The 16,923-nt window shown below is 41.5% G+C and overlaps 1 protein-coding gene across 1 annotated transcript; it reads left to right on the forward strand.

Annotated features, from left to right (window-relative positions):
- Nucleotides 1-1,398: 1,398 nt before the first annotated feature.
- Nucleotides 1,399-3,005, forward strand: LOC130322517 (vomeronasal type-2 receptor 26-like). The gene has a single exon (XM_056553091.1). It carries the CDS (start codon nt 2,024-2,026, stop codon nt 2,987-2,989), a length of 966 nt encoding a protein of 321 aa, XP_056409066.1. The 5' UTR covers nt 1,399-2,023; the 3' UTR covers nt 2,990-3,005.
- Nucleotides 3,006-16,923: the final 13,918 nt, after the last annotated feature.

Consider the following 16,923-nt stretch of genomic DNA (forward strand, 5'->3'; position numbering starts at 1 on the left):
TGGGAGGGGGCATGACGTCACGTGTCGGTCTCAGAGGCAGTTATTGGCATAGAAATTTGGGGGCTGCACTGAGATCACAGAGTCCCAGCTGCGGGACCCCTGCGATTATACATCTTATTCCCTATTCTTTGGATAAGGGATAAGATGTATGAGGCCGGAATACCCCTTTAATAGAGAGAAGATATGCAGCCAGCTTGTCATGGCTTTCAGACAACAAACACTTGCCGAATGGCATTAATTAATTAAACCTAATGTATTGTTCAATCTCTTAGTACCTAAGAAGAGTTCGTTTTAGAGATCCTCTTGGAGAAGATGTTCAATTTAATGAAAAAGGAGAATTATTTACTCTCTATTATATCCTAACCTATGCACATCTCATTGAGGGAGAATTGATCCTTACAGATGTTGGATATTTCAGTGCAACGGCACAAGAAGGAAATCAGCTGGTGTTGAAAAATCCCAAATTAATTTGGAAAAGATTAGATGTAACATATCTTGTTCTTCTATAGATAAGCAATTTATGTTCTGTCTTTTAAAGAAGATCTATTAGTTCTCCTGACATTACTAGTAGTGGTTGTAGTACATACACCTATCAGCCATAACATTAAAATCAATTACACCTGTCAAGGAGTGAGACATAAATACAGTGGGACACATTTATCAGTGTTTAGGGATTTTATTTTTTTGCTTTTGACAGGCCCACAAATAGTCTGACGTGTGCCTTTTTTGTGGGTATGCATAAAGTTGAAAACAGCCTTAGCTAAATTTCATTTTTTACTCTGTAGAGGTCACAAATGAGAAATACACAGCTAAATCAAAAACAAAATCTACAAATAAGGAGGAACCCTCAAATTTGCACCTTAACCCATAAACCTTTAGCTACACCTCAGTTTTCTATAAAATAATAAAACAATTAAAAAAATGAATGTAAAACTAAATAAACAAAAAAGCATGTCAAGTAAACTCAATTTACATAATAGTTAATATAATTTATTTCAATTTGCACTTTATTCTTCACAATTGTTTTTTTTTTATTTTTTTCATATTTGTAACAGATCCCAGTATCTACCTGCTCTGAACAGTGTCCTCTAGGTTATAAGAGAACTTTAAAGCCAGGAATACATAAATGCTGCTTTCAATGTTTGAAATGCTCAAAGGGAGAAATATCCAATGAAACAGGTAAAAGAAGACAACGTTTTTGTCTTCTAGATTTCACAATATTGTAATTATTACGGTCAGCCCCTTCCTGTTTTTGCAGTAACTAAGACTGCAGTCATGATCTAGTTATCTTAACATGTTTTAAAATTATTTACTCACATAGAAAAGCTATACTACATATATATAATTTTTTTATGTCACTGTGAAGTAAAAATTATCTTTACTCTGTGGGAGGTTCAATTATGGCAATATCCAATTTATAAATATTTTATGTTACTGTCACGTATGGGCAGGGAAGGAGTGCACACTATTCTCGCCCACTCCTGTATCCCTGCCTACTTACGTACCCACCCTAGGCGATGGGTCCTTAACCAAGGTGACAGTCCCTCCCCAGACAAGTCAGGGACGTAACTGTCAAAATAATAAAATACAATAATACAGACTCAGGTGAAGGAACAGTAGAGAACGGATAGACTAACAAAGCAAAACTAACACACTCACGCAATAAGTCAAATGGCCACTATCTGCGTCAAAAGCCAGGAGTTGTAAGAGTACAAAATCGCTAATACCAGAGAGAAGTCGAGAAGACAAGCCAGAAGTCAAAGATGCTTGGTTAACAAGAATAAACAGGGATAATTCGCTAGCTACTGGAGTTGAACTCTTTCACAGGCAATGAATGAGAGCAAACTGACAGGTTAAATAGGCAACCCTGCAGGTGCTTTCATCAAAAGGTCAGCTGACCAGCAAGACAGCTAAGCTTAACCCAGCAACAAAAACAAACAAAGAACCTGTTAGAACCTTTTAACCCTATAGGTTCTGACAGTTACTTTTCCTGTTTCTTTTGTTTTCTCTTTTTTGTGTTTCCATGTTCCAATTATTTTTTGTCCAACTATTTATTCATTTGTTCATTTATCTTGCAGACAGCATCTCATGCCTAAAATGTCTTAAAGATCAATGGCCAAATGACATGAATGAGTGTGTACCAAAACCTATTGAATTTCTGTCTTACAAAAATGACCCCACAGTTCTCACAGTCTCCATACTAACAGTCCTATGTTTTGTCAAAACATCTACATTATTGGGCATCTTCATTCAATTCCGAGACACTCCAGTGATCAGAGCAAATAACCAAACCCTGAGCTTCATTCTCTTGGTTTCCATCATGTTGAGTTTCCTCTGTGTATTTTTGTTCCTGGGTCGCCCTACACATATCACCTGTATGCTCCGTCAGACTTCATTCGGGATCATCTTCTCAGTAGCTATCTCTTCTATTCTGGCTAAAACCATCATGGTCTACATGGCCTTCAAAGCCACCAAACCTGGAAGTTCCTGGAGGAAATTTATTGGTGTGAAAATTACAAACTGTGTTGTCTTCTTCTGTTCATTTCTTCAAGTTCTACTTAGTATCATTTGGTTATCTACATCTCCTCCATTCCCAGAAAAAAACAGTCACTTATACCAAGACAAGATAATATTCCAGTGTAATGAAGGGTCCATGCTGGCCTTCTCCATACTCCTGGGCTATATGGGACTACTTGCAGCTGTTAGTTTCATTGTTGCTTTCTTGGCCAGAAATTTACCAGATCGTTTTAATGAAGCTAAAAACATCACGTTCAGCATGCTGGTTGTCTGCAGTGTCTGGGTGGCTTTTATCCCCTCCTATATGAGTGTTACTGGGAAGAATACAGTTCTTGTAGAGATATTTGCTATAATGTCTTCAAGTGTTGGTATTTTGGGCTGCATATTCTTCCCTAAATGTTACATAGTACTGGTGAGACCAGAGTTAAATTCAAAAAGTGCTTTATCAACGCAAATGAAGGCAACACTATAGATGATTGTGCATCTATGTTCACAGAATTTTTTTCCTAATAACATGTAACCAAGCAGGCACCTTACCATCATATATAGCTCCTAAATTACCTCTAAACACATGCATATATTTAGAATGTTAAAGCTCTGTAAATGTACAATTTTTGTCTACTGTGACCTTAAAAAATATTTCATGTAGACATATGAAATAAAAATTGTTTAGCGCATTGTCCATATGGTGCCTCTGTAATAATTTCATGACAACATTGCTGCGGGGGTTCCTCTGCATTCTAGTAATATGCACATATATAAAGAAGACCTGGGTACCTCAGTGTCCGTGGGGGTTCTATTAAAGGGGTACTTCGGTAGAATTTTTTTTTTAATAAACTGGTGCCAGAAAGATAAACATATTTGTAAATTACTTCTATTAAAAAAATCTTAATGTTTCCAGTACTTATCAGCTGCTGTATAATACAGAGGAAGTTCTTTTCTTTTTCAATTTATTTTCTTTTCTTGAGTACCCTTGAATGTAACTTACTATTCATTTGCACAGTGTCTTTATCCGTGTCTTATTTAAAGGATATGTAGTGTTGTGGGCAGGGGTGAAGGAGGAACTTAACCCCTTTCCTCCCTAGGACATAATAAACACAAGAAAAAATGCACTTTGGGAGCGGTCTCTAGTTCAAAGCATATATGATGAAGACTCTAATTAATTTACTAGCAAAAGAACTTACACTTTGTGAGTGGCCAAAGGAAAAGTGACCACTCACTGTTATAATCAAGCGTGTCTCACTGGAGGTTATTGCGTATCCGCTTGTCTTTCTCCTGGGGAATCCACAGAATTCACCAGCTGGCAAAACTACAAAGAAAAAGAAAAAACTCAGACAGCAGACACACCTCCCTATTCAAACTTCCCTCCAGGACAATTCACGCATCAGCATGTTCACACTTACTTCACCAAGGGGAGTTTTCCCTTTGTTCAGAACTCCCCTCGTGCCGGCAAGCTTGTCGTCCCACTCTGAGGCTCTAGCTGTTGCAAAGCAGGTAAGTTCTCTCTGTGTATCCTCCGTCCACCGACTGTAACAACTTACTGCTACTGTCTAATACTTAAACAAACTGCAATCTCTCACAGGTTAAAGATAAGAGATTACATTTATTATAGACAAGACAAGAAAACAATAAAAACAATTTATTGTTTTTATGTCTTGTCTATAATAAGTGTAATCTCTTATCTTTAACCTGTGAGAGATTGCAGTTTGTTTAAGTATTAGACAGTAGCAGTAAGTTGTTACAGTCGGTGGACGGAGGAGACACAGAGAGAACTTACCTGCTTTGCAACTGCTGGAGCCTCAGAGTGGGACGACAAGCTTGCCGGCACGAGGGGAGTTCTGAACAAAGGGAAAACTTTGTGTGAACACGCTGATGCGTGAATTATCCTGGAGGGAAGTTTGAATAGGGAGGTGTGTCCGCTGTCAGAGCTTTTTCTTTTTCTTTGTAGTTCTCCCTAGGACATATGCATATGTCCAAGTTGCTAGCTAGTTAGCGCAACTGGATGTATGCATACATCCTAGTGATCTCCTTCACAGCAAAATTTCCAGGGTCCTGACACAGCTGCCGAGACCGGGATCGTGCTGGTCTCGCCGGCATTAAACCCATAGATGGCGTGATCAGTCCTGATTACGGAATCTATGTGGTTAATAGGGGAAGGGGGCTCCGCCTGTTCACCAACGGCGCTCCCGCAATGCGACTGCGGGATCCTGTTGGTTGCCATGTCAGCAGGTCAGCTGATGACCTCCTGTCTGCCTAGTATGGCAGCCTGTGAGGTCCAGCCATAGGAGACCTGTTGGCAATCTGTGGGCACTATGACTAATGTGTGGGGGGCTTGCCTGTCTATTCGGACAATATATGGGGTCCTGCTTGTGACGAGGGACTTTACGACGATGTCCAACCCTCCTATTTGTAAATTAATTACCACTGCTGTATACTTGCAATGGGAACAGTGACCACATTTGTGGTTTCCTTGGGGGGCTGAGCTCTCCAACTATGTTCTGTGGTTATTAGAGTCAGAATTGGTGAATTTATTCCTGACCAGGGGCGGATCCAGAGTCCAGTCTCGGGAGGGGCACTATTAGAGTATCATGCGCTGGTCGACACACCCCCTCCCATAGACTTGCATTGAGGAGGTGCCGTGTGATGTCACAAGGGGCGTGGTGATGACATCACAACCCCCGCAGCCTGCACACAGGGTTTGGAACAAAATGTTCAGAATGCCAGGGCACTGGAGTATCCCTTTAAGTATGCATGCAGAATAGTGCCCCCACACTAGGTAGGCAGCATAGTTCCAGTTCCCCCACACTTTGAAGGCAGCATAGTTTCCCCACATTAGGTTGTAGTTCCCCCACATTAGGTTGGAAGTGTAGTTCCCCCACATTAGGTTTGAGTCCCCCCCCCAATTAGGTTGGCAGTATAGTTCCCCCACATTAGGTTGTAGTCCCCCCCCCAATTAGGTTGGCAGTATAGTTCCCCCACATTAGGTTAGCAGTATGTTCCCCCACATTAAGTTGTAGTCCCCCCCCCCATTAGGTTGGCAGTATAGTACCCCCACATTAGGTTGTAGTTCCTCCACATTTGGTTGTAGTTTCCCCACATTAGGTTGGCATTATAGTTTCCCCACATTAAGTTGTAGTCCCCCCCCCAATTAGGTTGGCAGTATGTTCCCCCACATTAGGTTGTAGTTCCCCCCCCCATTAGGTTGGCAGTAAAGTTCCCCCACATTAGGTTGAATTCCCCCCCCCCAATTAGGTTGGCAGTATAGTTCCCCCACATTAGGTTGTAGTTCCCCCACATTAGGTCGGCAGTATGTTACCCCACATTAGGTTGTAGTTCCCGCCCCATTAGTTTGACAGTATAGTTCCCCCACATTAGGTTGTAGTCCCCCCAATTAGGTTGGCAGTATAGTTCCCCCACATTAGGTTGTAGTTCCCCCACATTAGGTTGGCAGCATAGTTGTGAGTATAGTTGTGATGCCCGTGGTGTAGCACGCTGCAGACAATAATTTCCAGTATAATAATCAAATATACCAATTGTCACAGAATGGGAAAGTGCTAAAGAAGTTTTTACCATTTAAAACTACACTTCCCAGTATGACCTAAGTAGTGGTAAGGTTATGCTGGGAGTTGTTGTTTCACCCTTGAAAACTGCAAAACTTACAAGTGACTACAGCTCTGATGGGACATAGTGAGGCGAATACACAAAGATATCAGTGACTGCAGGTGACAGCTTTGATGGTACATACCGCTGTGACTTTGTCAGCTAAATATTCTCTCTGCAGAAAATGACACCCCGATGACTCCTTAATTTGTCAGCGGATTCTGATCCTCTATATGAAAATAATAATTATTATAATACTGCTAAACACCGTATCCTCTGAATTCCCCACACTGCACCCTCTGAATATAATACTACCACACACTGTACTCTCTAAATGTAATACTACCACACACTGCGCTCTCTGAATATAATACTACCACACACTGCACCCTCTGAATATAATACTACCACACACTGTATCCTCTGAATATAATACTACCACACACTGCTCTCTGAATATAATACTACCACACACTGCTCTCTCTGAATATAATACTACCACACACTGTATCCTCTGAATATAATACTACCACACACTGCGCTCTCTGAATATAATACTACCACACACTGCACCCTCTGAATATAATACTACCACACACTGTATCCTCTGAATATAATACTATCATACACTGCACTCTCTGAATATAAAACTACCACACACTGTACCATTTGAATATAACATTGCCGTGCAGTGTACCCTCTGAATACAATACTGTATTCATAAAAATCGGAACAACCCTGAAATTCCTTTATAATATACACCATACCATTAAAATGCAAAACACTCTGTGCCTTCACATTAAGTAATAATGCCCCATAATGTGCCCCAACATATACTAATTATTGCCCCTCCTGCGCCCCCCAAATATTAATAATGTCTGTCCTGTTCCCCCCACATAATAAAAATGCCCTCTGTCCTGTGCACCTCACATATAATGCCACCTATGCTGTGCCATTCACATATAATGCCCCCTGTCCTGTGCCCCTCACATATAATGCCCCCTGTGCTGTGCCCCTTACATATAATGTCCCCCTGTGCTGTGCCCCTTACATATAATGCCCCCCCGTGCTGTGCCCCTTACATATAATGCCCCCTGTGCTGTGCCCCTTACATATAATGCACCCTGTGCTGTGCCCCTTACATATAATGCCCCCGTGCTGTGCCCCTTACATATAATGGCCCCTGTGCTGTGCCCCTTACATATAATGCCCCTGTGATGTGCCCCTTACATATAATGCCCCTGTGCTGTGCCCCTTACATATAATGCCCCTGTGCTGTGCCTCTTACATATAATGCCCCTGTGCTGTGCCCCTTACATATAATGCCCCTGTGCTGTACCCCTTACATATAATGCCCCTTACATATAATGCCCCTGTGCTGTGCCCCTTACATATAATGCCCCCTGTGCTATGTCCCTCATATAATGCTCTCATCATGTGCCCCTCACATATACTGCCCCCTGTCCGGTGCCCCTAACATATAATGCCCCCCAGTGACGTGCCCCTCACATATAATGCCCCCTGTCCTGACCCACAGGGTGCATCATATGTGAGGGACACATGACAGGAGCATTATACCTGAAGGGCACATGATGATGATGGGGCATTATATGTGAGGGGCACAGCACAGGGGGCATTATATGTGAAGAGCACATGACAGGGGACCCCCTGTCATGTGCTCTTCACATATAATGCCCCCCTGTCATGGGCACCTCACATTAAATGTATCCTTTTTTGCACCCCCTAAGTTTTTAAATTGCCCCCTGACCCCAGTGCCTTATAGTTGTGCCAAACAGTTTACAAAAAATACATACACTTCTGTTTCGTTCCCCCGCTGAACAGCTCTCTTCTTCCGTGCACAGACTGTGCAGACAGGTTAGTGCCAAGGCGCAGTGACGGGATCTTCAGGCGCCGGCGCGATAATGTGACATCATCGCGCCGGCCTGCCGTTGATCGCCGATCACGTCCCAGCAAGAAGGGTAAACTAATGAGTGAATGGTGGAGCGGGAGCTGACAGCTCCTGCTCCACCATGTTAGAAATCGGGGGGCAGAAATCTTGGGGGGGGGGGGAAATTGCCCCGTTGCCCCCCCTTGATCCGCCACTGCTCCTGACAAGCTTATTTTTTATGGTGGTGCTGCGCCTGTACGGGACAAGTGGTTCATTTACCGCTACTTCATGTAATGCTGGATCCTCTTCGATGAGGTTCCAGTGCTTGAAGATGACTCTACGGATAGTATTTGCCATATTACTATATTTAGAGGAAAAAGTGAAATGCTGGGTTTTGACATTTCTGTGTTTCTTGTTTTTGTTTTTATTGATGAAGATTATTTCTCGTGAAACCTGCAGTTCGCTCCACTGCTATTTTTGGTATCGATTCCGGATAGCCCCTGGAATGCAAATGAGCTTTTAGATCTCCTACTTGTTTTTCAAAATTTGCTGTTGACTGTTGACTTTCTTAAGGCAAAGGAATTGGCTGAAGGGGAGGGCTTCCTTGGTGTAACGGGAATGGAAGGAGTTATAGTGTAAGTAGAATAATGGGGACGTGGGTTTCCTGAAACCCTCAGTTTCTATCCCTTCTGATTGTATCTTGACAGTAACATCCAAGAAGGTCAATATCACTAAAAACGGAAGTAAAGAACATATTCATTGCATTATTATTGTTTAGGTAGTCAATGAAAGCCTCGAAGACCGTTCTGGAACCTCTCCAAATCTCTTGTAGAACTTAATGTGTTTGGTGAAGTAAACAAAATAAACAAAATGTCATCTATGAATCTAAACCAATGTGAAACCTGACCAAAATACAGCAATGGGTATTCGTGTGCCCCCTCCCACCAACCCAAAAATAGGTTGGCGAAAGAGGGGGGCACAATAGGTACCCATCGCGGTAACGGATACCTGTATATAAAAACGACTGTCAAAAACAAAATAATTGTGGCGAAGAACAAAATCCAAAAGCAGTAAAATAAACAAATCCAAAGCTCTGTCTCCCTCTCTCCTTTCCTCCAGAAAATGTGAGCCCGCTCTAATCCCATGGTATTATACTATATATGACTTAGTGGTGCACTGTGAAAATTAATATGTACACATGTAGTATTCTTTATGCAGGATGTTGGTACTGTTGGTTTAATAAGGACTTATTCACGAGTAACGTGTGGGCCATATGTGTCATATGGGATTATCCCCCCATTTATGTCTATATTCTTTACATCCATAGGTTAAGTGGTTGCATACTATATATAATTAGGTGGTATACTACTAAAAAATAAAATTAAAATTAACGCATACACATATAATATATTTTATGTATGAGGTTGGTACTGCACCTGTCGTCACAATAAGGTATAGTCACGTGTCACGTGAGTTATGAGGTTTCGGAGGGGAATTAGGAGTGCTCATATCAACTGTGTACCGTGAACTTGGGATCCATTGAATACAGGCTGGACACTATGTTTAAGATATACACAAGGTTCTAGTTATTGTGTATATGTGAGTAGGATTTGTGAGTTAAGTGGTATGTTTTGTCTATGGCTATGAGTAAAGTGATTATATGTATTATGGGAGGTGACTATAGTGTGCTGCTGCACAATGGTCCCAGTAGGGAAGATCATACTGAAGGGAATCATGTTTGAATTAATAAATGCGTACATGTTTCTTTGCATAGTATTTGTATTGTATTTGTTGGTATATGAGAACTGTACTATATTTGATGGGACATAAATTATATATGTCTATTGGAGATATCATATGTCATGGAGGCATGAGGTTATGTGTTTATATAAGGATAGGGTGTCTTGATAACAAAAGGGTGCTTTAGTACTTTTTTTGATACATACACTATGGTTGGTGACGCAAATTTTGTGTCTAACTGATAAAGGTTGTCATAATGTATAATGTATGGTTTACTTATATATAATATGTGCAGTAATATTGGTAATTAACTAGACACACTTTATTTTAAATCATTTATATAGATTTTTTTTTGGGTACAATTTAAATTTTTTACATAAATGTCTTTGGTCACAATTTTCTATATGTATGGAGGCTGTGACACTTGGCCGTGTATATGTACAGAGATGAAGAATTGTATGATTGGAATGGGATTTAGTTAGTTATTGTGCCCGGGCGCCTCTGCGCTTGTACATTAAGTATGTGTTGTGGTATTGATGCGCATGCGCGGAGACGCAGAATACTGGATATATGTGGGTCAATTACAGATAACCGGCATGATTGGGCGCACTTTGCGCGTGTGCATGGAGTGATTTGGGAGTATGGAATGCGCAGGCACATTTAGCAAATGTCTTTGATGTGATGTATGCAAGCGTGAGTGACGTATGGTGGAACGGATATGACCTTTACAATACCCGAAAGTGCAAGCGAGTGGTCTCCGGCGCTCGGAAACGAGATAATATGGACTAACAGGTATCTCCTTCCTGCTAATTAATTAATTGATTATGTATAATATATAAAGCAGAGGTGGGGGAATAGAGGCACAACACCCCTGAGGAAGTTTCTGACAGGCAACAGAACACGTGGGGTCCTAGGGGGGGGCACCTGCCTGGTCACTCCATCATCAGCCATCCTGTGTTATTTCCCCCACAAATTATTCATGCTACTACAGGTTGTACATGGGTTATGTGCTTTTGGGGTGAAGCTATCATTGGTATCATTGGTGATGTGGTATTGTTTATCATTAGCATTGTGACGGGTGTCCTTATATTTCAATAGGCAGGTGCCCTAGGTGGGGTTCCCCTGTGTTTTTTGGGGGCTCCCCCTGTTTGTGCAGATGGCCACTTTTGGCCTTTTTTAATTGATTTTAATCATATTGTCTGCTTTCTTATACGTATTACATGTGCAAATAAAGATTATCTGAGATATAGAGACTGTGGGTATGCGCTGTGTTACGTATTTCTTTCTCTTCTTTGATGTTATTCTGCATTTGATACATATGGCAGCACCCTTTGTTTAACCAATAGTGCTGAGCCCACTCACAATTTAGTGTGTAGAGCTACTAACCACAGGAGGCTATCAATAAGTCCGTATTTAGGTGGTACTTCACGCCTTCTAGGCTTCACCCATTGAAACAAAAGACCGGTGGTTTACAATCGAGGTGCCTACAGCTGTTGCATTAGTTGCAGATTGATCCCTCCACCCATTGAAGCAGATAGGCTCCCTGTCCTAAGCTGACTAGTGAGTCAGGTCTCGGCCGCATTGCAAGCTGGGAAAAATCTGAGACAACAGTCATTTTGTATGCTGGTAAAAATAAATAGTGGGGTGAAAATCACAGAAGAATTGTGAGAAAACCGTCACACACAGGTACAGACCCTATATTATGAACTACACTAACTTCACAGCCCCTGTAGCATAGTCAAATAAAAAATTATTCCTGGAATACCCCTTTAAAGTCCCCCATAATAATGACATCACTCTTCTTTGCAGCCCCATCTATTTGTCTTATTAGGTTTTCTGCTGCTTCTATTATACTTGGTGACTTATAACAGACCCTATCAGCATTTTTTTGTTTTTACCCCTTCCCCTTATTTCCACCCATAGAGACTCCACATGATCATTTTCCTCACCTATGTCCTTCGGCAGAATGGGCCTAAGACAGAATTTTTCATATAAGCATAACCCTCCCCCTTTTTTGTCTGTATGGTCATTTCTGAACAGACTGTAACCCTGCAAATGAACCGCACAGTCATAGCTAACATTTCACCATGACTCACCTATCCCCACTATATTGTAGTCTTCTTCCAACATTAATAGCTCCAGTTCCTTCATCTAATTATTAAGGCTTCTGGCATTAGTATACATGCACTTCATGTTTTAAATCATATACCCATTCCTCTTATCACTTACAACTGTTCTAACCCCTTCTGCCACTCCACCTCTAGTTTTATTACCTATCCCCAGCACTCTATTTATACCATCTCCACTATCTTTCCCTCTATACTGTAGTCTCCACCCCCCCCCCATCCCTAATTCCCTAGTTCAAACACTCCTCGACCCTTGCTGCTTAAAGGGATACTCCAGTGGAAACCCTTTTTTTTTTAAATCAACTGGTGCCAGAAAGTTAAACAGATTTGTAAATTACTTCTATGCAAAAATCTTTAGCCTTTCAGTGCTTTTAAGCAGCTGTATGCTACAGAGAAAATTATTTTCTTTTTGAATTTCTTTTTTGTCTTGTCGACAGTGCTCTCTGCTGACACCTGATGCCTGTATCAGGAACTGTCCATAGGTTTGCTATGAGGATTTTCTCCTGCTCTGGACAGTTCCTGAAATGGGCAACAGGTGTCAGCAGAGAGCACTGTGGACAAGACAAAACATAAATTCAAAAAGAAAAGAATTTCCTCTGTAACATACAGCTGCTAAAAAGTACTGGAAGGATAAATATTTTTTTATAGAAGTAATTTATAAATCTGTTTAAATTTCTGGCACCAGTTGATTTAAAAAAATAAATTTTCCACTGGAGTACCCCTTTAAGGCTATGTTAACATACTGGAATGTCCGCATGGAGAATCTCCGTAAGGACATTCCCTACACTGCAAGGCATCAGCATAATAAGCCAGTGATAGGACTGCAAAGGAATGTGCCGTCTCATAGACAGCTATGCAATCCGTGTGGACTCTGAACAAAGAATGAACATGTTCATTCTTTGTGCGGACACGGAAAATGGAAACATCTGGCATGGAAACTCTGCCGTGTGCACAGAGCAGCAGAATCCCATTGAATTCAACGGGACTCTTCTGCAGTGGAATTTCCCTGCGGACATTACAAGTGAAATTCCGCCCAGAAATTTCAACCTGTGAGCATGGCCTAACTCCCTAAAATTATTTCTAAAGGCCTTCATTTACCTCTTGCCAATGTGCACATGACTGCTGTGTCTTAGCCAGCCCCCCCAGTAATCTGTCCACCCGTTCAGCGATGTGCTGAACCCGTGAACCAGGACGACACAACACTGTTTGACGATTCCACTCTGTGTGAGAGATCACCCTGTCTGTCCCCCCCTATTAAAATGCCCTCGCGGTAAATGTTATATAGGACAGACGTCTAGAAATATAAAAACGTGTATTAATGAACACAGTACTGCTATTAGACATCATATCCAGCAAGTATGGTGAAACAACTGTTGCACAACATTTTAAGGATCAGGGACACCAAATATCAGATTTAAGATGGCAGGTGGTAGAACAAGTAACAATTCACACTAATGAAAATCAAAATCGAAAACACTTGCTTCAACGTGAGACGTTTTGGATCACGGAACTGGAAACTCTTGTACCGAAAGGTATGAATGAACAATGTAGCTTTAATGCATTTTTATAAAGTACATCGGGCTGTTTTTTGGTTTAAAATGTGCATGTTTATATCCTAAGATGTTATACTAATTACGAACAGCTGTGAGTGACTTACTTAGAAGCTCTTGTTCCCAGCAGTCTTAGCGCATGAATAAGGGGGTCCGCCCCTGAAATGTTGTGCCATGACTGATGAAAGTACAGATTTTGCTGCTATTTCTTGCTACTTTATGTAACCAAGTCCTGCGAGACTGTCACAGTGCAATATGAAATAAGAAAATAAAGCCGGAAGAATCTTCCTGAGAAATGCGAGTTATTTCATAGTTTTACTCACGCAATATACTGTTTAAAGTTGGAGAGCTGCAAGCACTATTATACACACGTGTTTAATTCAGTTGGTTTATGTGGAGTTGCATGGAGTTCTGAAGGTATGGGCTTTTCTTCCATGAACTGAATACGAAGGAACTCAATTGAGTTTGTGTCTTGGAGGTTAGGGACCCACTCTGACAAGATGGCCTTAACGTGGCGAGTGGGCTTGTACTTTTTGATCAAAATGTATACTAAAAACCTGTTAGTTTTTGAAATTATGCTGAGAAACAAGTAGATCAAAATACAAATGGTGGATGCGTGGCTATGTTTCTCAATTTTTTTGTACAAATCCTATAGCTGTTCATAGGGGGACCTCCTGTCCATTCATACACAAGCCTCATTGTGTACCACAAAGCCAAGCAAGCCCTTAACGATGCAGCTCGTTTTCACTTTAAAGGGGTATTCTGGGAAAAAATATCTTATCCCCTATCCAAAGGATAAATGTATGATCGTGGGGGGCCCCCTGCTGAAACCCCCCGTGATCTCCTTGCAGCACCCTCATTCTATGTGGGTGCTGCATCTCCAGTTTCGGAAACCTCCGAGTGTCCGGGACTGTGGACGTGAAGTCACGCCACGGCCCCTCCATTCATGTCTATGGAAGGGGGCGTGATGGCCATCACACTCCCTCCCATAGACATGAATGGAGGGGGCGTGGTGTGACTTCATGTCCCCAGTCCTGGAAACACAGAGGTTTTCGAAACTGGAGATGCAGCACCCGCATAGAATGCGGGTGCTGCAGGGAGATCGAGGGGGGTCTCAGCAGCGGGCCCACAGCGAAAAGACATCTCTTGGGGATTAAATGTTTTTGCCCGAAAAATCCCTTTAAGGACGCAGGCCTTTTTTTCAAATCTGACCACTGTCAATTTATATACTAATAACTCTGGGATGCTTATACCTTTCATTCTGATTTCGAGATTGTTTTTTCGTGACATATTCTACTTTAACACAGTGGTAAATTTACGTTGTTACTTGCATCCTTTCTTGGTGAAAAATCCCAAAATTTCATAATTTAGCATTCTTCTAACTTTGAAACTCTCTGCTTGTAAGGAAAATAGACATTCCAAATAAATTATATATTGATTCACATATACAATATGTCTACTTTGTATTTGCATCATAAAGTTGACATGTTTTTACTTTTGGAAGACATCAGAGGGCTTCAAAGTTCAGCAGAAATTTTCCAATTTTTCATGAAAATTTCAAAATTGGAATTTTTCAGGGACCAGTTCAGTTTTAAGTGGATTTGAGTAGACTTGTGCACTAGAAAAATTTTCATTTCATTTTGTTTTGTTTTTTCGTTTTGGAAAAAAATTTCGGTTCGGCAATATGTTCGGTTTAGATTTTTCGGATACATTTGGTATTCGGGTTGATTTTTTTCGGATACATTCGGTATTCGGATATATTCGGTAAATCTTTTTATTCTTTTTTTGGACTTTAGCTATCCTAAAAAATTATGGAGACACCTTTTTTATTAAAATTTCGTAGGGTATCATAAAAAATCATAATAAAAAAGATACAGTGGTGATGGAAAAAATTGTATCTAACGAAATGTATCATTTTTATTATGAAATGTTTATTCATTTTTAAACAGGGATCAATTTATGTGAGCGGGTAAAGCACTAAAAATGTAGCCGACAATAGTAAAAATGTAGTGAGTACGTGTTTTTCACTTTTTTTAAAAACATTTTTTAGGTAGTACTACTACTCCCAGCATGGAACACACTCTTCCATGATGGGAGTAGTAGTAACCTGTACTAATTGACAGATCGCAGGGGTCCCTTGCGATCCTCTTGTATAATGTATAGATGCAGCAGCCGCTCTTCTATGGTCCCCTGCACTCACGTATATATACACATATTCATATTTCCCGCAGAGCTGTGATTGGCCAGATGGTTCCAGCTAATCACAGCTCTCTGTGAGAAATAGGAATATGTGTATATATACGGCCGTGCAGAGGACCATAGGAGAACGGCCGCCGCATCCATACATTATACAGGAGCATCACAGCGGGTGTCAGGAGTGATACCGGCAGTGATCTTTCCTTTACTACAAGTACTACTACTCCCAACATGGAGTACACTCTGCTCCATGCTGGGAGCTGTAGTACCTGCATTAATAGACAGATCGCAGCGGGTGTCAGAAGTTACACTCGCTGCGATATGTCTATTAATGCAGGTACTACAGCTCCTAGCATGGAGCAGAGTGTGCTCCATGTTGGGAGTATTAGTACCTGCAGTAAGGAACAGATCCCAGCGGATCTCCTGACACCCGCTGTGATCGTCCTTATGTGAATGTCGGGATCAGCTGTTCTCAGGGCTACAGAGCCGGGAGAACAGCTGACACTGAGCCGTAGGTATACATCGTATATCTACTGCCCCGCAAGAACTTACAGTGAGCCTGCAATGTGTATACAGTATACACATTGCTGGCTCACTTAACCCCTTGCTGAGCTGTGCGCTATGCGCAAGCCCAGCAATGGAAGAGTTAACTTACACTGCTGGACAGTGTAGGTTAACCCTTTGGGCAGTATACACTTTATACAGCTATCTATAGATAGCTGTATACAGTGTATACAGAAGACGAAGTCCAGCTTACTTCCCTCGGGTCCCGTGCCGGGTTCATGTAGCTCCTCCCCCTAGTGATGACGTCATTAGGGGTGGAGCTACAATAGGGAAAAAGGCTAGTTAATCTGAAGCTCTGTTCACATTGTACATTTTGTATAATGTGAACAGACCCTTCTGGCAGTGTCTACCCAGACAGGGAGACTCCAGCTGTTGCTTACCTACAACTCCCAGCATGCCCAGACAGCCAAAGGCTGTCTGGGCATGCTGGGAGTTGTAGTTTTGCACCAATTGGTGGCTCCCTGTTTGGGTAGACATTGTATCATGGGTGCTCTCCCCAGCGGACAGCGCCAAAAATGTCATAACCAATTTTTTGTGTTTTTTTTCTTCTCGTTTCAGATCCGTGTATGCAGAGGATTACTGCGGATTCGATGGATTATGGCGGATATTTTTTCCTTTGATAAAATGGTTAACGAGGGCTGTGGGGGAGTGTTTTTTTAAATAAAATATTTTTTCCAATGTGTTGTGTTTTTTTTTTTTATTGAATTTTCAGGCTTAGTAGTGGAAGCTGTCTTATTGACGG

The sequence above is a fragment of the Hyla sarda genome, chromosome 1 (genome assembly GCF_029499605.1).
Source record: "Hyla sarda isolate aHylSar1 chromosome 1, aHylSar1.hap1, whole genome shotgun sequence".
NCBI classification, from domain to species: Eukaryota; Metazoa; Chordata; class Amphibia; order Anura; family Hylidae; genus Hyla; species Hyla sarda.